Here is a 26,352-nt window from a genome sequence, read left to right as displayed (position 1 = left end):
GGCTACATGAGAGAACACCAAAAAAATCCTATTTGTAGACAGAGCTCATCGCTATGTGGTTGCACTATGCTTTTTCTGACTTGACTTTTTTTCCTGCCTGTCTGCTTTTTTTTCTTTAATTTAGAAAAATAGCAAAAATTAAACTGACTGCATTGATGGAACAAAGTAAATAGAAAATAAGAAACATACAAGTTTAAGCCTTGAACTACAAAGGACTATTCACTCGATCCACTAAGCTACAGTGTGTTTGGGTAATGTGTGGGTGAAATTCTTCCTGATGTAAAGGGCCAGCACTCTCCTTCATTTATGTTTTTACAGGACGTAGCACAAGAGGGCACTGATGTGGATTTGGGATTCTGGGTGCTACACTAATATAATTATCTAATAGCAACATGGGACCCCTCTTTCTAGTTAAACACCCCTGAATTCCCACAGTACGATGTTATTTTGTAAACACCAAATATAGCGGTGTTTGGTATAGTCTAGTGGATAGCTCAAATCCAAGTAATGTAGATGGTTTTATTTGAGCTGGGGGAGGGAGGCAAGGCATCCATGAATAAAGCTGGGTGAATATTTTTAGTGAATAGTAAATTTGCCCCAAAATGCACTTTGTGGGGCACCAAAACTATTTGTGAATTCAGTGACTAGTTCTGGCTGGTTTAAAAAGGTGGGTGAGATTTCAAAAAAGTAATGTTTCGGCCATAACAAAACATTTTGGCCTTTTCTTTATTTTAAAAAAAAAAATCAGCTAAATTTAAAGGGGTGTGCGTGTGTGTAAAACATTCTAAAATGACCACACGTGAAAAACAAAAACATTTATTTTGGGTGCAGCTGACTTGTGGCGGGGGAAAGGGAATCTTCAGTTCAGGGGCTAAACGTAAAAGTCAGTTATTCACTCAGCTTTGTTCACAAATGTTTCCTGAAATTATTTTCTGTTTGTCGTGATTTTTTTTTTTAACTCAAATTTCATCAGGGTAAAAATTTCAGAAGTGTTTATCCCATTTTCAGTAGTGATATAGGTGTTTAGGATCCTGCATCGCATTGTCAGTAAGATGTCTTTGAAAATTTTATCCCAGAGCTCTATTTGGCCAAAAAAATGGGGCAGAAGGAACAATTCATTAACACTTTTCCTGACCTTTTCCAAATTTATTTTCAAAAAATTTATTGAAATGTCAAAAGTGAAAATATTTTGACACCTGTTGTTGAGTAAATACATTTCCATATTATTTATTCTCCTCAAGTGGATCATTATATTTTTCCACTCATATCTAAAAACATTCCACAGTTAGCAAAACCAAACAAATTGTCAAAAAGTCAAGTCTAGCTTTCTAGAAATTGAGAGCAATAGAGCAACGCACAATATTTCCACTAAAAAATGGGGAGGCTATCATTGTTGGGGTTTTTTTTTTGTTTTGTTTTTTATTTTCTTCCCATTTAAAAAATCTTGTTTTGATTCTCAAAGGCTGAAATCCTGAAACTTTCTGAATTTTAGTGTTTACCTTTGAAACCATTTTTTCTTTTTTGCCAATGAATTTAATATAACTGTCTATTTTCACATTTTCTTTTTAGAACTTTTTACTTTTGTAAGTTACTGCACATGAACTGAGACAATAAGAACTCCTAACACAGATGTTTATCCTTATTAACATTTACCTAATAAATTGACACTTCTATGTATTATAAATATCCATAATTACAAAATAATTCTTTTCATTTTACAGTTCTCTGCTCTCACTTTTCATAACTTCTCTACCTTTTGGGAAAAGGGGAATTACACACACACACACACACACACACTCTTCTAGGTTATAGGCAGTGTGACTAATGAACAGAGCACTGGACTGGCACTCAGGAGAGCTGGCTTGTTGGGAGCAAGTCATGTCACTTCTCTGAGGACCATTTTCCCCATTTTACAAACAGGTGAACTGAGGCAGCCTTCCTTTATAAGGTGCGGTGAGACCTGCTGATGACCAGCACTATATAAGGGTATTATTAAGAGTATTCCAGTATTATTACTAAACTTTGCCATTTGGTAATTTTTTTTCAAAAGTTGAGAAATTATTGTAAAATTGCAAAGTTAGTTTCACCTTCCCTTTTTTCTACAGCTTGAGGTTTTGAAAACTAACTTGAAATGAAATTTTTTTTTTTTAGTCAAATTTTTGTTGGGAAGGAGAGGGGCTTTTGACTAGCTCGAGTGAGCATACGCATCTTCATATGAAGAAGGGAACGTGCTTTGTTTGAAAACTTTGCAGTATTTATATGTTGTTTAAATAACTTCAGATCCTGGTACTTATCAGTGGGTGTAGCAGCCTCTGAATGGAGCAAAAGCACTATAGTTTTCACACTTCCTGTGCAGTGCCCCACATCCCTGCCTCATGGCAGTGCAGAAGAGAGGCTATGGAGATGGGAAGATCAGAGGAAGGCTCTGGCCAGTGGACTGATGACTAAGTAGAGCCACTGATCAAAACACTCCCCACGTGGGGCAGCAGCTGATATGCTGGAGTACTGACTGCCCGAGGGTATGATGAGTGGAGGTTAAGTAGTGCGTTGACCTACTGCTGGCCCTCTGCACAGGGGTGAATTGCACTCTATATGACAGTAAACGTGTTTAGTCATGAGGGGTTTTACAGAGTTTTCCTCTAATGAAACAAAAACGGAGAGACACAGGGACAAATGCTCATCCCCCTGCTTCAGAAAAGCCTGGTTTACTTTGTCCTGCAATATCTTCATGGAAGTCCAGGGAGCAAAATCTGCTTTTCCCATTCACTGCATGGGAGCAAGACAGTCCACGTTCTAGCCCATGGGTTATAAGAGAGGCTATTCACATTATAGGGGGAGTTTTGATCAGGGATGCACATAGCCACGGAGCCAGGGGCGTGTGTGGGGAAGCAGGGGCACCCCCCACAATCAGTAGGGGTACAGAACTCCTCCAGGGCTAGGGCAGGGAGAGTGAGTTCCTCCAGCCCCTGGCTGAGGCAGGAGATGACAGGTCTTCTGGCCCTGGGGAGGAGGAAGTGCAGGCCAGCGCCTAGCTCTTCCATACCAGGGAGGGGGAGAGCAAGCTCCTTTGGCTGTGGGGGGCACAGAAAGTGCCCCTCCAAAAGCAGCCAAATTTTTATTCCTGTGCACACCCCTGCATGGAGAAGGGTTTCAAATTGATGGCACGTGTTATTAATTCAGCATTATATCCTAGACTGCCCTATCAAGTTATGTCTTCCATAGATGATGATTGTTTTCCGAGTTGCTACCCAAATCCTCACTATGCAGGGGATATAAAGCAAATTATGTCCTTAAACCAATGTACCAGACTGACATTAAAGTTAAATGAAGACTCGACAGGTGATCTAGCAGTCAGACACAGATCACCCTCTACATTATTAGTAACACGCAACTGAACTGCGCCTGTTTATTTTCTGTGTACGTATTGTCTCATCTGAGCTTGATACAGTGCAAATATTTTCCTACCTCTAGCTCTGTGTGATACTGCAATGTATCTTTGACTGCAGATGTTGAAATTGATAGACACTTACAGAGCTGATTGGTGGTTTCTTTGACCTCTATACTGACAGGACACACAGATGCTTTGTTTTGTAATGTAATCCATGCCATTCTTAACTGCCAAGAGAGATTGGGCAAAGTACTTGGTGTAGCAGCTAGAGCTTAGGTATAGTTTATTGTTACATTTTGCACAGATCAACTAGATCACCTTAATTATTTCTCTTCCTCACTGAGGCTGCAGGGAAATAGAATCGTGGTATTTTGCAAGTTCAGTATTAAAATTTTTTAGTGCTACACAACAGCTGGAGAATTATATTGCCATACTTCTGCTGTTAATGCAACTTTAAAAGGTGCACTAGAAAACTAAAATGAAAATTATTATAGGTCCCACTAACCAGGCTATGTGGGGTGGCATTCAGCATGGAAATTAGTTTTGAAGTTGCCTTTAAAAATTGTATAAAACCCATTTGGCACTTTCAGGTTTGCTAAAGTTATCTCTGTGTGCATCACCCTAGGATATTGCATCTATTTATTGTGTTTTTCTTTGAATGTATCAGTCATGGGCATGCTTTGGCCCCCACCTCTGAACAGTTCATAATACAGCCAATCAGATCTTGCTCCTTTTAACAACACCATAAGCGTAAGGTTGCCTCTTTCCTTAGTAAAAGAGGAACATTCAGTGATGCATAATAGGAAACAGTCTTTCACCCCTTTCACTAGTTCATGACCAAGGGCAACAATGTCTCTCATCCACATGGCCTTTCTCCGATCTGGAGCACAGATCGCTACTGCAGGCTCTACAGTCTTTCCACGTAGATTACTATTTTTATTATAGTATTGCCGAAATGCTCTAAGCTTTGTGTTTGGCATTATACATACACCTATTAAGAGGCAGCCCTTGCCCCAGGCACAGACAATGTAAATGACAAGACAGGCAAAGCATGAGGGGAAAGGAAGTACTATTATCCTCAACGTACAGATGAGGAGCTGGAGTAAGAGACTTGCCCAGCGTTCCACAGGAAGTTTGTAATGGAGGTGGAAATTGAATCCAGATCTCCTGAGTTCAGTGCCTTTAACCACAAGACCATCCTTACTCTGGTACAAAATTACTGTTGATGCCAATGGGAGTTGTCATAAATATAAAGGGAAGGGTAAACCCCTTTAAAATGCCTCCTGGCCATAGGAAAAATCCTCTCACCTGTAAAGGGTTAAGAAGCTAAAGGTAACCTCGCTGGCACCTGACCAAAATGACCAATGAGGAGACAAGATACTTTCAAAAGCTGGGAGGAGGGAGAGAAACAAAGGGTCTGTGTCTGTCTATATGCTGCTTTTGCCGGGGATAGAACAGTCTTAGAACTTTTAGTAAGTAATCTAGCTAGGTATGTGTTAGATTATGATTTCTTTAAATGGCTGAGAAAAGAATTGTGCTGAATAGAATGACTATTTCTGTCTGTGTGTCTTTTTTGTAACTTAAGGTTTTGCCTAGAGGGATTCTCTATGTTTTGAATCTAATTACCCTGTAAGGTATCTACCATCCTGATTTTACAGAGGTGATTCCTTTACTTCTCTTTCTATTAAAAGTCTTCTTGTAAGAAAACTGCATGCTTTTTCATTGTTCTCAGATCCAAGGGTTTGGGTCTGTGGTCACCTATGCAAATTGGTGAGGATTTTTACCAAACCTTTCCCAGGAAGTGGGGTGCAAGGGTTGGGAGGATTTTGGGGGGTAAGACGTGTCCAAACTACGTTTCCCAGTAAACCCAGTTAGAGTTTGGTGGTGGCAGTGGATATTCCAAGGACAAAGGATAAAATTAATTTGTACCTTGGGGAAGTTTTAACCTAAGCTGGTAAAAGTAAGCTTAGGAGGTTTTCATGCAGGTCCCCACATCTGTACCCTAGAGTTCAGAGTGGAGGAGGAACCTTGACAGGAGTCCCATATGCAGAGTGACTGTAGAGCACACACAATAAAGATCTGCACTCAGAGTTCAGCTGTGTGGCATAGAGAAGATTTTACATGGCATTTATTGCTCTTTATCAGCCAGTTAAAGGATAGCCAGGTTGTTTTTAAAAAAGAAACAGATACATCTGGAAACTTCTGGATATTTTTTTCTTAGCTAAGCAAAAGCACTTTTTAGGCTTCTTGAGCTGTGTCCTTTGAAGTGCTAAAAACCAGAACGTGCTTTCTAGTGGTTGAGGTAATTGTAATAGTACCTTCTTGGTGACTGACACACACACCTCTCTCTCAAATCTGGTGGTGCCTACAGTGATGGTTGCTATAAATACCTTCAATAAACTCTTTGTGTTGGTTGAGCTCTTTAAAGCCCTTGTACCACAAGGTGGGGGCGGGGGGGAGGAGGGTGTGGTGGTCAGGCAGACGTTATAGAGCTCCTCTGGGCAAAATCAGCCCCAACCTGATGCATCTGTGAGGACTGTTGCACCTGGAGAGGGGTGGCTCCTTAAAAGGAAGGATCCAAGCCCAGAATTGGGTGGTACTCTGAGGGAAGCAGAGCTAGAGCTCCCTGCCCCCACAGAGCAGGGGCTACTTACACAGATAGCTGCTTAAGAGTCTCTCCTGCTTTGGCCCTCTGGAGAGGGTAGAGGGACACCATATTTGCCTTGCATCTCACCGGGTACCCAGTCTGGGCCCCCAAACACTCAAGGGGTTAGGAACCAAGCCCCCTTCACAGGAACTTTTTGCCTTTTGAAGAGCATGCCCTTGCTTGGGGGGGCTGCAAGATTATTTTGTTTGCTTAGCTTTTGTTTTGGACTGCTGTTGTGCCTGCGGGGAGGTTATAGGCATAGACCATCTCCTCCTTCTATCTTGGCTTCAATGCCTGCCCCACTTACACATCCTGGGCATTCTAAGCAGGCATTTTGATAGGATGCTCAGGATGTACCAAGTCCTAAGATGCCAAACCCTGTTTTTCCTTTGTTTGCAAACTGCTTTTCCCATTTCCTCAGTGCTTGGTCCTGTATCACCATGCACCATTGGCTGTTCAGCACTGTAGAAATGGAATACACCCTCCAATGTATTTCTCCTCAGGGACCTTCTCATGAAGAACTTCTGGTCCACAAGGTTCAATTTCCCCTTTAGATGGGAGCTGTAGAGGAAGTTCTGCAGAACTTAAGAGGGAAGGGTTTCTACTCCCATTATTTCCTAATCCAACAGAGATCTCAGGCTTATTTTAGACCTGCATTAGCTCAACAGCTATCTCCAAAATATAAAGTTTCACATGGTCACCCCGGCATCCATTATTCCCTTTCTGGATCCTGGAGACTGATATGTTGCCCTTGTTTTAAAAGATGCCTATTTTCATGTATCAGTATACCAAGGACACAAAGTTCCTCTGATTTGTAGGGAAGAGCTCACATTACCAATTCACAGTGCTTCCATTTGGGCTACCTGCAGCTCCTCGGGTGTTCACAAAATGTCTGGCCATGGTAGCAGTGTTCCTCAAGAGACGAGGAGTGCAGCTATACCCTTATCTGCATGACTGGCTAATCAAGGGCCAGTCCAAAGCTCAGGTTATATCCAGTGTTCAGCTTCTTCAGCTTTCAAGGCCTTAGGACTACTGATCAATGCAGACAAGTCTGTCCTTTGCCCAATACAGAGGACAGAGTTCATAAAGGCTGTGTTGGACTCTACCCAGGCCAGAGCATTCCTCACAGAGTTGAGATTCCAAATCTAATCTTGAGGTCTGTCACATGAAATTGAATAATCTGATCACAAAAACCTGAAACTGTATGAGGCTCTGTAGCCAGACAGCCCGCCCCCCCCCCCCCCCCCCCCTCAGACCAGCATTGCTGGAAACACACGGGAGCCAAAACAACAGGGCACTCAACATAAATTCCAGCACAGCCTTTGAAGCTGTGAGAAGCACAGGTGTGCTGTGACAATGTGCCTCTGGGAACATATACAACGATTAGGCTCACAGCAGACAGAGAAGCTGTGACAGACATGGCTCTTAGCCCCTACTAAATAGCGTGATGCACACACCCCAACATCCTAGGTGGGAAAATATTTACCCTGATAAAAGAAGTGTCCAGTAGTCGAAACTTATTGTTTCTCCCTTGCAAGTGTGAACTACTCTTGCGAGAGCTGGTGTCGCCCAGACAGACCAGCCCCAATTTGGCATAAGAAAGGAGAAAGAGAATAAAGGAGTACAGAGGTATAAGTATGGGACCTACAGCACCATGATTTTTGAGTGCTTTTCACTATCTATCTGCTGGTCAGATAAGTGACAGCCTCCCAAGGCTTCTGCAGCTAAGAGGGTCCCTAAGCCTTGTCCCTTATTCGTCTTTCCGCGGAATTGAGTGACCGATCCTGGCTTGGCACCGCTGGAATCGAGAGATGCAAGGAGGGTAAGAAGCACCCACACCTGATCTCCTATCTTTAGTGTACACATATTTTGAAATAGAGCTCTATACTTTGTTTTCTTTCTTTGGGATTGTGGCTTCAGTTTTGTAACTTGTTTGTGTGTGTAACATCTCTACATTTAAATAAGTAGGCACTAGCAATTTTGTAACCACATGATTAGAATCTAGTTTAATAAATTTTGGTAACCATTGTGCATAAGCCTGACTTGTTTCTCTGGTTTACTGTAAAGCAGCCAACACAATTAAAGAACCTCAGCCGTTTTGGCTATAAAGCCTGGCCATTAGGTGAGAGTACTAAGAGCCTAGCGTTGAGTTGTGCCGCCTCCACGGGGCAAACTCTTGGGGCACCTGTCAGTCAATCCTGGCTGCCCGCTGCGAAGGAGCTCTGAGCTCTAGCAGTTAAAGTCACGGGTGTGGAGAGGCTCTTAGTGCTGCCATTGGGGCACCTGTCAGTCAGTGTTGACTGCCCGCTGCGAAGGAGCTCTGAGCTCTAGCAGTTAAAGTCACGGGTGGTTAGGACCTTGGGGCATCCGTCAGCCTAGCCCGGGCTGCCCGCCGCGAAGGGACAGTGCGTCATAGCGGTTAAAGTCACGGATGGTATAAACGGGCATAGCTGGCACCTCACCAAACATCCCTGGCCATCGGCTAACAGATTTGGCGTCACGAACAGGATTGTGATATAGGCTGCACTACAGTAACACAATGAAACCAGTCATGATAAACACCACAGAATTCCCTGAGCTAGAGAAAAGTTTGACCCAAGAGGGATGGGGAAATCCTCTGTGGAGCAAAGAACTGCTGGAGAAATATTGGGGAAAACCAGCAGAGATCTGGCAGCATTTCTGTAACTGGAGAACTGCCTGCAAGATGAAGAAAGGGAAAGGAAAAGGTGCTTGTATATGGCTGCTTACTAACATTTGGCAAGCTGCCTGTAAAGATTATCATAGTCTGGCAACAGAATTTAATAGGCTACAACAGGAAAGGGACACACTGCGCAAGGAATGCCAGAATTTAGATACCAGAGTAAGAACACTGAATAGGGATATGGAACATCTTCAGAAAAGATTACTTCCCTTAATTGAGAAAGAAGGGATAGAACGAAGGGAAAAGCTGGAGACTAAAACACGCAGAATCAACCGGGCTAAAGTTGAGACTGCTCTCTGGCTAGACCCTGAGGAATGGGATGGAGACATTTGGGATTCAGCAGATGAGTCCCCCTCCTCTGAAGAGGAAGGTCCCTCTGTAAAATTAAGACCAGCTATCACACATCACAAATCAGAAGAACATGAGGGAAATTTGAGTGGGGCAGAGCTGGATGAAGAAGGGGATGATAATGATCTATCCACCTCTTCAAAAACAAAAAGGGGAGGTAAAAAGGGAAAACGGAGTAAAGCTCTAACACACTTTACCAAAATTACCACCCGCCAATATACTCCCATGGAGTTAAAAACAATCCAGGGAGATTTTGCTAAAAAGCCTGAGGAAGGTATAATAGAGTGGCTGGTCCGCCTCTGGGACACTGGGGGTGGATATATACGCCTGACAGCCCAAGAAACTGAGCGCCTTAACTTAGGTGCAGGAATATTCCTGGAACACTCAGAGGGGAACACCCCTAAAACACTTTGGTCTCTGGCTTGTCGATGGGCAAGAGGAATTTACCCAGCAGACCGAGATGAACCCACAGTAATGCACTGGACCAACATAGATGAGGTAAAAGCAGTTCTATTAACTGTGGCTGTCATTAGCATGCTTGGCCAAAACCCTCAAGAGTTAGCCTATGAAAGTCCATGGGAGGGTCAGGTAAATGTAGAGGATCTCAGACCCCTGCTTAAGGGAGCTCCGAGTAACCATAGGGCTGTGGCACTGTCCCTTAGATCAGAAGCTGCAGCACATAACAGTACCTTTCGGGCACTGCTAAACCTTCTGGTGTCATACTTTAGAGAATTCGGAGACATCAGAGCACTGACAGGCAAAGCTAAGATGCGTTCCCTTCAGGGAAACAAGGGGGCACCATCTAAAGGACATAAAAACAAGCGAGAGCCAACCCAGGAGGAAAAGGAGCTTAGAGCCAAGTTGTGGAGACAATGTCTGGCTTTAGGGTATCCCAGAGATGTGATAAATGGACTGCCCACAGAGCGGCTAAAATTATTCACCACCTGTAAAAGAGCTGACTGGGAGACAACTAATGCTACTCCCAGTGCACCTCTGCAGCTCTCTCCTCCTTCCCCAGCTGCAAACACCCTGTATACTCCATTGCTGCAGCAACTGCAAGAGTTACCAGAACAGGGAAACTAGCTTGCGGGGGTCACTCTCCTCTCCCAATAAACCAGCTTAAATCCAAAGAGGAGAAAACAACAGCAAAAGACCCCCGGATATATGTAACTGTAAATGACAAACACATTGTTCCTTTCTTAATGGACACAGGGGCTCAAATGTCCATGATTAAGCGAGAAAGTTTTCAGGGCTCGCCACTTACTGGCCGAAAGCAGGTACTTGTTACAGGAGTAAATGGCAGTACCATAACTTACCCATTAGTTAAGATAAAACTGGATATCCCATTGCAACCCCACCATCAGCCCCGAAAATATGAGGTGATTTTGGGCAATGCCAACATACTGGGCATGGACGTTTTAAGAGGAAAGAAGGGAAGGATTAATGGGGAAAGATGGGCTTTTGGAGTCAGTTCTGTTCCTCATGCCACCCACCTGGAAGAGGAAAGCCCTCCCCACTATTCTGTAAACTTACTTAGCAGCGCGCCTGCTCTCCCGCCCTCAACAGTAACAAACATAAAGCAGTATAATGTCCCAACTGAGGCCATAAGCCCTGTTACTGACCTGATCAAAGATTTGGAACAGCGAGGAATTTTAATTCGTACCCACTCTCACTTTAATTCTCCTGTGTGGCCCATCAAGAAACCAAATGGCAAATGGAGACTCACTATAGACTATAGGAAGCTAAACAGTAACACTGGACCATTAACTGCAGCAGTCCCTAGCATAACAGATATTGTAAACACCATACAAACCTGGGATAAACCCTGGCTAGCAGTATTAGATGTAAAGGACATGTTCTTCATGGTCCCTTTGCAACCAGCTGACCAGGAAAGATTTGCTTTTACTTGGAAAGGTGTACAATACACTTTTACCCGAATGCCACAAGGGTTTAAACACTCACCCACTATTTGCCATGGGGCACTGGCAAAGGTCCTAGATGACCTTATACTGCCACCCAATATACAAACTGTGCAATACATTGATGACATCTTAATAGGTGGGAAAACCTCAGAAGAGGTACAGGAGGCTATGAATCAAATCAAAGAAGCACTAGAAGCCCTTAATTTAGAGTTACCAGCTGAGAAATGCCAAGGTCCCTCCCAAGAGATAAAATTCTTAGGTACTGTATGGATGGGAGGTAGGAGGTCTGTGCCTAATGACACTGTGCAAGAGCTAAATCAGGCACCCTCCCCTGAAAGTAAAGATCAATTGAGACAGATTTTGGGAACCCTGGGGTTTTGGAGAAAACATGTACCTGGCTTTGCCATTATAGCCAGACCATTGTACAATTTGTTAAAGAAAAGTGCTGCCTGGGAATGGGCTCCTGCCCATGAGGAAGCCCTCAGGCAACTGATAGGGGAGATACACACCTATCAGGCTCTGGGTCCCATACATCCTGAAGCCCCATTCCATTTGTACCTAACTGTGGGAGCCACTGGAATGTCTTATGCTCTCTGGCAAGAAAGTGACACTGCTCCCAGACGACCAATTCAGTTTGGTTCCAAGTCATGGCAAGGGTCACAGGCTAACTACACGCCTTATGAGAAGGTGCTTCTGGCAGCTTACACAGCCTTGAGAGAAACTGAGGAATTAACTCAGGATAAGGACATCACAATTCACACTCCTCTTCCAATCATTAAACCTATATTGGAAGGGAAAGAGTTACCACCTGGTGTAGCACAAAAAAATGACTGTCCAAAGATGGGCACTTTACATACACCACAGGGTAGGTAGTGCAGACACTGCACAAAACCCCACTATGATTCAGGAATCCCTATGGAAAGTAGGAATGCCTGATGAATACAGCCTACCTCCACAGCAAGCTCCCATTAAGGATGCTGCCCCATTTGACCCTTCTAAGCCTGAGGGAGTATGGTTCACTGATGGCAGTGCCAGGCTGGTTAAAGGAAAATGGAAGGGAAAAGCTGCAGCAGTGCCTGCAGACACCTCTGCAGCACCCCTAACTGCTGAAATTGATGGGTCAGCACAACTTGCAGAATTGGCTGCAATTAAACTGGCCTGCGAAGCAGGAGCCACCGCAGTATATACGGACTCCTATGCGGTATGGGCAGGTGCCACTCAGTGGATCACTAACTGGAAAAATAACCACTGGGAAATAGGAGGTAAACCAGTATGGGGACTGGAATACTGGAAGTGGTTATATCAGCATGCCCTGCAACAACCCCTGTCTACAGGACATGTCTCAGCTCATCAGAGGAATAATACCCCAGCTGCACAGTTAAACAATTTAGCCGATGCAGCTGCCCAGCTCTTTACCACACAAGTAGAATGGGAACGCTTATATTCATGGTTACATGATAATTTAGGACACACAGGAAGTGATGAGTTAGTGCGGCAAGCACATATCAGGGGGTGGCCTATCACCCACAGACAGGCTAGAGACCTGGTGCAAGCCTGCGCTATTTGTGCTGAGACTAGAAAACATATAGCAGAAGGACAAAGGTTTGCCAGGCTAAGAGATGGAAAAACACTATGGGCAACCTGGCAGGTCAATTATGTCGGACCACTGCCCACTACAAGGCAGAGGTGGAAATACATCTTGACTGGGGTAGAAATTGTTTCAGGGATTGGTTTTGCATATCCAACCCGATTGGCAACAGGGTTGTCCACAATTATGGGACTAAACCGCTTAACAGCAATTGTCCCAATGCCTCAAGAAATCCAATCAGATAATGGTTCGCATTTTAAGAATAAACTTATAAGGGAATGGACCCTTAACCATGGAGTCCAATGGACCTTCCACCTTCCATATCGACCTCAATCTAATGGCATGGTCGAGCGCTGGAATGGGTTGCTAAAGAATCACTTGAAGCCTACTGATGGCACATGGGGAGACAGACTGGACGAAGTGGTGCAGAGATTAAACAACAGACAGACTCCTACAGGAAGTCCAATCAGCAGGGGATTCTTCCCTACAGGGAAAGCTATCTCCCCTGCCAGAACACCACTGCACAGTTCCAAGTATGCTCCCGGGGACACTGTTGTGATTAAACACCCAGCCCTGGGAACCTTTACCTGCGTTTTGCACGCCTATAAAGAGAAAGGTGTATGGAGTGCCTTAAATGCTGACAAAAGGCTAATAACCATTACAGAGGCTTGGATCGCATCCAAGACTGGCTGACCATGTGATTTATTGCAGGAATGGTCCCATGGTTCCGAGCAACCTGCCAGCTAACCTGTCAGCAAAATGGACCATGCAGCAGATCTGTTTGATCACTAGAGACTACTATGGACTGTTGATATATTTGCCATTACTTATAATAGCAGGTGTAATTTTTGCTTTTGGTTTTAAAATAAGTTTTTTAGCTAGAACACGACCCACCCGAGATATGTTCCTGCAAGCCCTCATGATCCTTCTGTTGGCTCCAGTCACCTTGGCAATACCAGAACATCCTCTTCGGGGAGCAATCCAAACCATCGCCTCAGCTGCTGGTGCTACAAATTGCTGGATGTGCACCTTGCTAAATTCAACCAATGGACTGGGAATTGAATTTGTACCACTCAGCCTAAATGATTGGTGGAACAAAAGCGACATCTTTCGGTGGGGACCACCAGCATGGTACACCACCAACCCTCGCGTTGACTCGGGGGGGGGGGGGGGGGTGGGACAATGGCATCGCACTGTTTGGGGACGGCCTGTGGAATATGTAAAGGGATACACTTGGGATTTTCCCTCTCCCCGTTTTTACATTCAGTTGTAAATACTGTTTTAACCATTTTAATTATTGTAATTGTTTTTTGTGTAACTTTATGTATTATGAAGCGTTTGATTCAAACTGCTCTTTCCTCCACACAAATCAGATACCTAGAGCTAAAAAGGGATCCTAACCAATTCCGCGAACCCTCATCCTCTAATTTGGTTGTTGGGTATTTCTAGATTTCCCCAAGGAGGGCAAGAGGTGCTGGCATCACCGCCACCTTGCAATCTGGGATGTAGTGTGGTGCATCAGGGGGTGGAATGTAGCCAGACAGCCAGCCCCCCCCCCTCAGACCAGCATTGCTGGAAACACACGGGAGCCAAAACAACAGGGCACTCAACATAAATTCCAGCACAGCCTTTGAAGCTGTGAGAAGCACAGGTGTGCTGTGACAATGTGCCTCTGGGAACATATACAACGATTAGGCTCACAGCAGACAGAGAAGCTGTGACAGACATGGCTCTTAGCCCCTACTAAATAGCGTGATGCACACAGCCCAACATCCTAGGTGGGAAAATATTTACCCTGATAAAAGAAGTGTCCAGTAGTCGAAACTTATTGTTTCTCCCTTGCAAGTGTGAACTACTCTTGCGAGAGCTGGCGTCGCCCAGACAGACCAGCCCCAATTTGGCATAAGAAAGGAGAAAGAGAATAAAGGAGTACAGAGGTATAAGTATGGGACCTACAGCACCATGATTTTTGAGTGCTTTTCACTATCTATCTGCTGGTCAGATAAGTGACAGCCTCCCAAGGCTTCTGCAGCTAAGAGGGTCCCTAAGCCTTGTCCCTTATTCGTCTTTCCGCGGAATTGAGTGACCGATCCTGGCTTGGCACCGCTGGAATCGAGAGATGCAAGGAGGGTAAGAAGCACCCACACCTGATCTCCTATCTTTAGTGTACACATATTTTGAAATAGAGCTCTATACTTTGTTTTCTTTCTTTGGGATTGTGGCTTCAGTTTTGTAACTTGTTTGTGTGTGTAACATCTCTACATTTAAATAAGTAGGCACTAGCAATTTTGTAACCACATGATTAGAATCTAGTTTAATAAATTTTGGTAACCATTGTGCATAAGCCTGACTTGTTTCTCTGGTTTACTGTAAAGCAGCCAACACAATTAAAGAACCTCAGCCGTTTTGGCTATAAAGCCTGGCCATTAGGTGAGAGTACTAAGAGCCTAGCGTTGAGTTGTGCCGCCTCCACGGGGCAAACTCTTGGGGCACCTGTCAGTCAATCCTGGCTGCCCGCTGCGAAGGAGCTCTGAGCTCTAGCAGTTAAAGTCACGGGTGTGGAGAGGCTCTTAGTGCTGCCATTGGGGCACCTGTCAGTCAGTGTTGACTGCCCGCTGCGAAGGAGCTCTGAGCTCTAGCAGTTAAAGTCACGGGTGGTTAGGACCTTGGGGCATCCGTCAGCCTAGCCCGGGCTGCCCGCCGCGAAGGGACAGTGCGTCCTAGCGGTTAAAGTCACGGATGGTATAAACGGGCATAGCTGGCACCTCACCAAACATCCCTGGCCATCGGCTAACAGGCTCCTAGGGCACATGGCTTCATGCACCTAGTACAACACACAAGGCTGCACCTCAGACCCCTTCAGACATGGCTGGCCTCAGCGTACTCCCCAAGCTATCTGCATCTGGATGCTGTGCTCTCGATACCTTTGCAGCTTCTAATTTCACTGAATTGGTGTTTGAATCCTCTCAGCGTTTGCATAGACGTTCCCTTCTTCTGCCCTCAACCATCCATGACTCTGGTCTCAGATTCATCAGCTCTAGGGGGAGGAGCTCACCTCTAAACTCAGGGTCTTTGGTCCTCAACAGCATTTGTTCTTCATATCAGCATCAGAGAGCTCAGGGTGATTCGTCTTGCCTGTCAGGCTTTTCTACCTCATAGCAGGAGGAGAAACCGGTTTGCAATTATGGATAATATCACAGTGAAGTTTTACCTCATCATGCAGGGACGAGCTTGATCATCCCTCCTGTGTCAGGAAGCAATTCACCTATGGGAATTTTGCATAGCCCATTCAATCAACCTTGAGGCCTCTTACCTTCTAAGGGTTCAGAACAAGGTAGCAGATCACCTGAAAGGTCTTTCTCTAGTCACCATGAGTGGTCTCTTTGCCCAGATATAGCCAGATGCATTTTCCAGTAGTAGGGGACTCCCAAAATAGACCTGTTTGCAAACAAGTACAACAGAAAATGTCACCAATTCTGCTGCCTGCAAGGCCACAGTCAGGGTTCCATCACAGATGCCTTCCTGCTGCCCTGAATGAGAAAGCTATGTTATGCTTTTTCCCTAATCCCATTGCTACACATATTAAGGGGGGGCATGGCCCCACCAACACTGGTTCTCCACTCTTCTGGATCACTCAGTGGTGACTCCAATCTCACTCCCATTACACCCATATTTGATCTCCTAGGACTGTAGTCAGGTGCTCCACCCAAACCTGCAATCCCTTCATTTAACAGCCTGGAAACTCCATGGTTAAATCCCAAGGAACAGGCTTGCTCGGAGCAAGTTCACCAGGTTTTTCTAGCTAGAAGAAAGCCATACATGAGGGCCACCTACCTGTTAAAATGGAAGTGGTTCCCTAACTGGGCTTGTCAAACTGGAGTCTCACCAATGCATTTGTCAGTCAAGTATTTGTTGGAAGATCTGCTGCATCAGCTACACCTTGCTGTTTCGATTTCCTCTATCAAGCTTCACCTGCAGCAGTATCAGATTTCCACCCTCATATGGATGGATAATTGTTTTTGTTTTTGTTTCCTAATGACATGATAATTACTTTCCTTAGAGCCTGGAAAGATTGTACCCTCAACTACAGGAACCCGTTTCCCCTTGGGACTTGAACTTAGTTTTGCCTAAACTTATGAGACCACCATTTGAGCTTTTGCATCTTTCCTGGAAGGTGGCTTTCCTAAGTGCTGTCACTTCTTCTGCCAGACCAGTCTCTGAACTGCACACCCTCACATCTGAATCACCATACACAATCGTCTTTAAAAATAAGGTGGACTTATGGCCTCCTCCTGAGGTTTCTCTCTAAGGTAGTTTCAGATTTTCATATTAATCAATTTACTTGCCTGTATTTTACTCCAAACCACACACAAATAGGGATGAGCAATGGCTCCACACACTGGACGTTAGACAAGCACTGGTGTCCTACATAGACAGGACCAAACCATTTCAGTGATCCACCCAATTGTTCATGGCCGTTGCAGACAAAATGAAAGATCTTCCAATCTACACGCAGAGAATTTCATCTTGGATAACTTCTTGTACCCACACATTATGATCTGGCAGACATGTCTCCTTCAGACAAGCTGACTGCCCACTCCGCAAGTTCCCAAGTATCTTCAAAGGTATTCCTAGAGCAGATCCCTATTCTGGACAGTTACAAAGCAGCAGCCTGGTAGTTGGCGCACACTTTCTCTCCCATTACTCCACCACTTTGTATTCAAGAGAGGATGCCAAATTTGCCTGAGCTGTACCCCAATCTATGTACAGGAACTCCAGTCGCTCTACCTATTTAACTGCTTGGGAGTCACCAAGAGTGCATGTGCAATCGCTTGAAGAAGAAAAAAACTAGTTACTAACCTTTTGTAACAGTTGGTCTTTGAGGTGTGTTGCACGTGTTCATTCCAGGACCTGCTGTCTTACCCCTCCGCAGCGGAGTTTCTGGAAAGAAGGCACTGAGGGGACTCTGGGTCGGCTGGGCCCTTTAGACCAACACTAATGGCAGCAGATGGCACTTGAGCCACTCTGACAGGTGACACTGAGGGGGAAAAACATTTCTGGCACCACCAAGAGCAGAATGGACCTGTGCAACACATCTGAAAGTACAACCGTTACGCAAGGTTAGTAACTGTTTTTCTTTTCTGCTCACCTGAACTCTTTAAATATTCATGGTAAATAGGCCCAATGGCCTGTGATGGGATGTTAGAAGGGGTGGGATCTGAGTTACTGCAGAGAATTCTTTCCTGGGTATCTGGCTGGTGAATCTTGCCCATATGCTCAGGATTCAGCTGATCGCCATATTTGGGGTCGGGAAGGAATTTTCCTCCAGGGCAGATTGGAAGAGGCCCTGGAGATTTTTCGCCTTCCTCTGAAGCATGGGGCACAGGTCACTTGCTGGAGGATTCTCTACTCCTTGAAGTCTTTAAACCATGATTTGAGGACTTCAATAGCTCAGACATAGGTGAGAGGTTTATCGCAGGAGTGGTGGGTGAAATTCTGTGGCCTGCGTTGTGCAGGAGGTCGGACTAGATGATCATAATGGTCCCTTCTGACCTTAATGTCTATGAGTCTATAAACTCACCAAGAACTTTCAGTTGGACTGTTCTGCAGTGTTTTGCTCTAAAGGTGGGTGTTGTGTTGCCCTATGCTCTTAAACAGCTGCTGTGTTTCATCCTGGAAGTAGTTGTGTTTCAGTAGTGGAGTTAGCAATTCTTCTGTAAATATAGGGCCTGGGCCTGCTCCCAGTGAAGCAGGAGAGTTTTGCCAATGGGCTCAGAAGTAAACATACTTTGAGAGTCTTCAGGATGAAGCATGGTCTATCACTGTAGAATGTTAATACATTTCAGACCCCCCAGTGGTACTTTGAGAAACTAAACCAGTCCTGGAAACAGAGGAGGAAGTAGACTGTAGCAGAGGCGACTGAGCTATGGAGCTCGGTCGATACCTGCCTTCAATAGACTTTACCAGTCCTCATTTTAGCCCAGCCCCATGTGTGTCGGGCTATTTGTATTGATTATCGTATGTTGCATTTATTTATTCTCGACAGTAATTTGTAATTAAAACATTTACTACTAGTTCATTAGGGCTAGAAATGTTAAATTGCAGGCGGTGTTATTATTATCATATTAAAGAAACCTAGCACTGCTTTAAGTGGGGTGATGTAAAGCAGGGATGTGTGTTTGTGTGCATTTTCTATTCCTGATCCGGGCCCACCAATCCTGTCCACATTGCATGTTGTGGGGATGGAGCCTGGCACTGAGCCCAGACATTTGCTGCATGTACTGTCAGTGTAATCTGTCCTTGAGGTGATGTTGCTGGCTTCCATTCAGTGGCCAGACCCTTTGATATTAGAGAAGGAACTTGAAGAATAAATTTGGGAGAGTCAGTTAACTTTAAATAACTACTGGTGTGAATGCTAGCGCATTCCTGCAGCTAAAAGCCCTTGAGGGCTGAGGGGATGAGTCCATCCACACATTATCAGGAGGCTTAGTTGGATTTCTGATGAAAACTTGCCATACCTTAGGTTGACTCCATTATCTTTTAACACTGAAATGGCTCCTCTCCAGGGAATGTTGTCATGAAGATGATGTGTGGAATTTATTAACATTAGTTGAAAGTACATTATGCAGTTCTTGTGTGTCCTGTTGGATAACTACTGCTTTTCACCGCAGAAGTGAATTTAAGGCAGTGTGGCCTTCTGTGTATAGTATAGCTTGTAGAGTGTTCTGAAATGTTTCCTGTGGTTAAGAAATGCACATGCTTAATCCCCATTAGTGTTTTCTGTCTGGGTATACGTACACCAGTGGTTCTCAAAGCTGGTCCGCCACTTGTTCAGGGAAAGCCCCTGGCAGGCCGGGCCGGTTTGTTTACCTGCCGCGTCCACAGATTCAGCTGATCGCGGCTCCCACTGGCAGCGGTTCGCCATTCCAGGCCAATGGGAGCTGCAGGAAGCGTCACGGGCCAAGGGACATGCTGGCCGCCCCTCCGGCAGCCCCCATTGGCCTGGAGCAGCGAATTGCGGCCAGTGGGAGCTGCGATCGGCCGAACCTGCGGATGCAGCAGGTAAACAAACCAGTCCGGCCCGCCAGGGGCTTTCCCTGAATAAGCGGTGGACCGGCTTTGAGAACCACTGGTCTACACCACAATCAGACGCCCGGAGCTGGCCCATGCCAGCTAACTCAGGCTGCAGCGCAGTTTCTGGAGGTAGCCCAAGCTCTGGGACCCTCCCATGCTACTGGCCAGGTCCTAGAACCCAGGCTCAAGCCAAGCCCAGAAGTCTACACTGCAATGAAACAACCCCGGAGCCTGAGCCGGAGCCAGGTTTTTAATTGCAGCGTAGACATGCCTAATGAGTAGTTTCATTGTATGCCATTGCACAGTCTCTCAAATACAATAATTTTAGGAGGCTTTACATTTGGGCTGCTGGCACAGGGTCTTTAGCATACCATCTCTCCCCTCACCAACGGATGATATAGACCAAAAGTGGGCCTAAGAACAAAGCATTGGCTAACTGTATCTGAAATGTTAGTCTTCAGGGTTTCTGTTGTTTAATTTTTCCTATTGTAGGTTTGGTTTGTTGTGTGCCTTTCCTTTCGGCTAGAAGCCCTGTGTGTTGGTTGAAATGTCAGGACTTTTATCCCCTTCCCACTGCTTTACATCCCTAGGGCCTTCTTCTGATTTAGACTAAGGCCATGTCTACAATATAAACTTTTGCTGGCATAGCTGTGTCGGTTAGGGTGTGATCTGTGACCAACCCAGCTGTGCCAGCCAAAGAGCCTAGTACAAATGCAGTTATATCGGCCAAACTATGCATTTAGCAGTATAACTTGTTTTTCTTGGGGGAGCTGGTAAAAGCTTCGTTCACTATGCTACTGGCAAAGTACACTTTCCTGGTAAAGCACTCCTAGGGTAGGATTCAGGTACCAATCTAACTCCTACTGATTTTCTTTACACTGCCAGAATGGTGCAAAGGGCCTTAGTGAAAATGAGAACTGGGCCACGAGCGTGGATCCTTTGTAATGCAATCCCTGGTTTCAGAAACTGTCAGTGTCGAAAACATTGCAGTCCGGCTCTCCTCCCTGGGGGAACTACCTTCACATTACTCCTACCCCTAATTTAGGGGTGAAAACTAATTTAGGCCTTTGCCAACAGCAGCCCTATTTTCTATGCTGGAGACCAAAAGTCTACTTGCAATCTTGAAGGCCAGACTGCAGATCTTTCTAAGAGATTGGCTGTAGCCCAAACACAAGTTATGGGGTTGGTGCAGGAATTAGTGTGTGATTCTATGATCCGTTATGCACGAGATCTGACTAGATGAGCATCATGGTCCTGTCTGGCATTACTATCTGATACAATTTGCTGCTTACCTCAAAGTGTGTGGGTGGTTTTTTTTTTTTTTTTTTTTTTGCTTTAAAAACCCCACCCTAATCTGTATATTAGAATGAAAGACAGAAATAAAACACACAGAGAAACTCTTTCTTCAATTTAATTGAAGTTACTTAGAAAAATAATCAGGCTTGAATGGCTTTTTTTCTCTTCAGGGAAAGATTCATGAGCAGTTCACACTTTTGTTGGCAATGTATAAGTTAGCTTTTTTTTTTGTTTTATTAATAGTATATTCAGATATGAGGAGATACTTTTCTACAACAAGCCTTCTACTGCATACAAATAGGTAAAAAAAAAATCAAACTGCACATCGATGTTAAATTATATATACATGTATTGTGCATGCATGTAAGAAAATAACACTCTCTGTAACAAGAGTAATAGTAAGGACAGTCCCTTTTTGTACCTGAAAAGTGCAGCAGACTACAGTAAAACAGCAGGGGTCAATTTACTTCTAAAAGCACTTTGCTGTTGCAGTGTGTAAGACTTGATTAGACAGTCTCGGAAAAGGTCTCTCAAAATGTTTCTTAGGAGGCTGAAGCATGGAGGAAGTCAGATTTCTGAGAACTCTAACTAGATGACATTTCATGATGTGGACTAAGTATAGTTTGGAGTCCACAAGCTTACAGGTTTGGATCCACTGTATCTATCAACACTGATAACAACTACCAGAGCATGAAGACATGGACTCAGGATTTGGATGTACTGTTTGGGATCAACATTGTGGTCTTAGTTTCATACTCTCATTTTTCAGCTGTGGCCACTTTGCCCTGCTCCCTCTGAAACTGCAAGCCTTGGGCAGGCATGGATTTTCTCGCCCCCGCCAATGGCCCTGTTGGCCTGACTGAAACTGCTTCCCCCCCACCAAAATATTTAAGTCAAACTACACTTATGGAACCTCTGTTCTGTGAAGTTTGCATTGGTCTTAACAAATATTAGTTGAGAGTGGTGTGGTAGTGGAATTAAGGATCAGAACAGTTGACAACTCTACTTTCACTGGTACCTGATGGAGGAACTAATAGCATTACTCTAAAAGGCTTCTTGAGACAAGATAAATGGTTGTGAGGCAAGGGCTAGGGGCCTAGTCCTAGTCCTAGCTCTGCCATATGGATGCTCTGAATTCCACTGCTGGACTCAATCTTTAACCTTGGGTTTGGGAAATTGTGGGAGAAAAAGAGAAATCTTGTTCTCTGCCAGTCTTTTCACTGTGAAAGGATGGTGCCTTTTTGACTATATAGGAAGATCCTCAGAGCCATATCTCTATGGGTTCAGGCAAAAGCAAATTTGGCTCAGTCAAATCAATTCAGCCCGTAGTTTTAAGTAGATCCTCTTGTTTAGTCCCAGTTAGGAAGCAGGATGTTACCATCGTCTATTTGTCAATTGTTTTTTTAAAAACTTGTTCCACCTTATTTAAATCAACACCCTGTGATAATCTAGGCCCAAGACTTTCAAGAACAAAAAGCAATTCTGGGTGCCCCATGTGAGACACCTTTTTATGAGGATTTTCAGAAGTGCTGAGCATCTGCCTTCTGAGATCAGGCTTTCTTAAAGTGCCTCAATTTAGGCATCCGAATCCCCAGCTGCAGTTGAAAATCTTGGTTCTTTAAATAGGATGCAATTTCCTCATTTTCCAGACTCCTTCACCAAGTGCTTTTTACCAAAAACCATGACATAAAACGTGTCCACAAAACAGTCAAATGAAAGAGAATATATAAGAACAGATGAAATTGTGGTGATGACAAGGGATGAGTAAAAACAAAAAGACAGGGGGAAAGTGCATCATTCCTTAGTTTTTAAAAACGTACTGATCAGCATTTTCTCTTCCATGACAATTTTAAAATAACGTCCTGTAGAGGGGGGGAAAAAGACCCAATGGATGATAGAGAAAATTGGACCAAAATACTAATACTGCCAGGCACAACTCTGAGCAAGCAGATACAACCTATAAATAACTTGTAGAAAAAATCCGCCATCAGTGTAGATGGGGTTTTAAAAAAGCAAATATATAACCATTGAACTACATAATAAAAGAAAGACAGGGCACACACTGTGATAGGCACTTGCACCAGATCCTCACACACTGTCCAAGACAAAACTGCTTTCAAGTAAAAAATGAGTAGGCAGTCAGAAGCCACTTAGGAATTCATAAATTCAAACAGCCAATTGCATACTATCTAACCCTGCTGCTATCCTCTCTCCCAAATAATATCTGGGTTTTATATATAGAATGTCCATTTTAGAACTGACAAGAGGGAGGCTGGGTTTTTTAAAGGCCAAATTTCAGCTGTGAAAGTATGGTAGTTGCTTCTTGTTAGCTTTGTTACTTTGTCCTTTGTCTTTATCTGAGATTTTTGTCCAGCAATAGCTTTGCAAAATAAGACCAAGTCCTATTTCCTCGAAGGCCTAGTCACCTTTAAAAGTCAACAATGTCTGTGTGGGTCCTGGTGCCTGACCATTGTAAATCTGTGTAATTCCAGGGTCTAACCCACAGACTGATAAATTGGATCAAAAGCAGAGCTGTTTTATCTAACCCTCCTCACAACTGTTTGAACGTTGGGAATTTGATTATAGTGAGAGACGGATATGGACAACTCGAAGTAAAAAAGCATCACATGTAAGCTCCTAAACCACATAGGCACCTCTGAAAGTTTTTTACCCATCACTTTGTTTTTTTGCAAAACAAAATCCCAGCCCAATGAATGTTTGCAAAAATCAATAGCAATCTTTGATTTTGTAAAATATTACCATAAAGGCTATAGAATCTAGGCTGTCACTTTGACAAATAAAATGTACTTTATCAACATCTGATTCTGACAAATTCCTCTGTTCCATTTTCAGCTACAGGAAAATAAGCCAGAAGAAAGTGGTAAAGCAATGTATTGAATTAGTTCACTCTGCTGCCTCTCCAGGTCAAGACAGCTCAGTAGTGAGTACATAATATTTCATAAACAGCATGCCCACTGCCATCTTAGTTGTAGATCCCATTACATCCAACGCAGATAAAATTAAACAAATTTTGCAGCTGGAGAAGTCTGTATTCTTCTCACTGTGTTTGCTGATAGGACTAGATTAGAATACCATTTTTTCTTATTTATAGTGACTAAATTATCCATACTTTGTTTATTTTGTTATCTGGAGAATGTTTTGAACAATCTACTCCTCCTAGCACAATATGCCATTTCAACAAACATTATATACTGAGCAACTGCTACTGAAGCATTCACCTTACATCAAAGGGTCATGTTCTCATACGAGACTTAGCTCAGGTGCAATATTAAACTGCTGGAAATTAGAAACACGCTCACCAATGGTGTTTAATATTGACTAATAAATGGAAAACAACACTACCCCTGGAGGTGAGAGGCCATGAAACCAACATGTATTAAGGAAACAGGAGTTCTTTCATTGCCCCGTATGCTCAGATCAATACGAAGGTGATCTTTTTGGATGCCTATATAGTATATACAAACTTATTATTGCCAAGATTCTCTGAAGTGACTAATGAGTTTGGGTGCCCAAAGTGAGATCGTTTAAAAGGGCCTGACTTTTTAAGAAGTGTTAAGCACCCACTCGCTGAAATCAGGCCTCCATTAAGGTGGCTCAGGTTGGGCATTCAAAATCTCAAGTTAGTTTTGAAACTCTTGGCCCATATTTTGTTGGTATGTAATATGGACAAATCCCTGTCAGCATTCATTGGGCTGACAGGCTTGGAAATGGCAGGCACTGGGACACAAACAATATTGGTGATATTACCATGTCCAGATAAGAAAAATGTATGCTTGCTTTCTTCAAGGGATACATTCAATTTCTTTTAGTCCTGGATTTTAACTATTGTGTGTAACAAAACGTGTTTCATGTTTTTCTTTCAGGTATGGGAAGATAACTTTCTAATTTTGCTTTAAGTGCAGAATCACCTTGGAAGAAATTATTTCTACTAGGGTTTCCAAAACATATGGCTAGTAACAATAAACTAATAAATTCAGCTGAGGAAAGCATAAACCAGATTCCCTTTGTCCAAATATTGTCGTATTTCTGCTGCTAAAGTGAAACCTACCAAGAGACCATGTTTTAAATAAGTATAAATAACATTAATTAGAATTTGTTGAATGCAAAGATAAATGAAATTCACCAGAACACAATTAACGTTTATAAACAGTGTAGCAGTAATATTCATTTCTAAAGCGAGATCGTCACCATCCTGTTACCCTGCAAAGAGAACTGTCCTTTCTTACAGATGATTTAAATAATTTCGACTGTGCTGCTCGCAGCATCATTCAAAAAGAAAATATTAATTTACAAAATAACAATTCTCCATATTTATTATGACAAATAAAAATCTTAAATAAAACAGGCTTTCTTTCCTCCTTCTCCCCCTCATTCCGGTTTCAGGTAGCTTGGCACTGAGTAATTGAACATTAAAAAATCAAGTTTGTAGACTTCGTACAGTTGTGTTTGGTGTTCCGAGCTGATGTTCTGGAAGAACTCTGTGGTCATTTCATCAGTAGTTCTCGTAGACTTTGCATAGGTGGGGAACTTCAGGTAGCTGCCTACTCCTGCAAGTTGAAGGATGTAATTGGAATCATCTTCAAGTGTCTCATACTTTCCTATGAGGTCATAATGGATATGGCAGGGGTGACAGAGGGAGTAGACAGTTTGCCAGTGCTCATTGAAAGGTTCTTCTCTTTGGGTATGTGGGTCGATGAGATATGCCACAAACTCCTCAAATTTCACGTCGTCACCTTTACGCAGAGCCTCCTGGGTGGCATTTTTCCTTTGGCGCCTCACAATTTTGGTACCGTATCTCTTGTGAAAGGAGGTGTTGTACTTCTGGGTGAACTTGTTCCTGTAGGCTGACACCAGTCTCTCAAAAGGCTCGCGGACAAACAGGAACTTCATGTAGTTTTTTAAACGGTGGTTGATCTCTGGAATGCTGTACTGGTTGAGGGTCTTCAGGTTTGAGGATATATGGGCTTCATTGGCTGGTATTTCCATGGGGTCACTGTATTTGCCCCTTCCTGTCAAGACCATCATGATTCTCTTCCAGTTTGTACAGGCCACTTTGGGCACATAACAATAGATCATTTCATGATCTTCATCCACCACCAAATGTTTGAGATCGTTGGGTGTCAGCACACGGCGTTTCCTGCTAGACATGCTGTTGGCTCGACATGTATCTGTGACTTGGTCTCTCCTAATCTGATGAAGGATTGCTGTATTAGACAACTCCAACTGGAAAGAAAACACAGATACAAATAATTCAGTACACATGGGAAATTCTTGTTGCCTTTTTACTTACTAGGTTAATCCCCACTGCTCCATTTGTAGAAAAACAGACCATTGCAAGCACCATATTTGAAAGACTTAATTCTTTGG

At 43.8% G+C, this 26,352-nt stretch overlaps 1 protein-coding gene across 8 annotated transcripts in view; it reads right to left on the bottom strand.

Annotated features, from left to right (window-relative positions):
• Positions 1-21,065: 21,065 nt before the first annotated feature.
• The window catches only part of CHST11 (carbohydrate sulfotransferase 11), a 261,448-nt gene continuing 256,161 nt past the window's right edge, over positions 21,066-26,352 (bottom strand). For all 8 annotated transcript variants that reach the window (XM_043542061.1, XM_043542068.1, XM_043542042.1 and 5 more), the window contains one exon: positions 21,066-26,208. In XM_043542061.1, the coding sequence (XP_043397996.1) occupies positions 25,354-26,208 (855 nt within the window). In that variant the 3' untranslated portion in view covers positions 21,066-25,353. The remainder of the gene's footprint in view (positions 26,209-26,352) is intronic.

This window comes from Chelonia mydas, chromosome 1 (assembly GCF_015237465.2).
Source record: "Chelonia mydas isolate rCheMyd1 chromosome 1, rCheMyd1.pri.v2, whole genome shotgun sequence".
Classification (NCBI taxonomy): Eukaryota; Metazoa; Chordata; order Testudines; family Cheloniidae; genus Chelonia; species Chelonia mydas.
The sequence above is the reverse complement of the archived record's forward strand: the minus strand, read 5'-3'. Positions and strand labels throughout refer to the sequence as shown.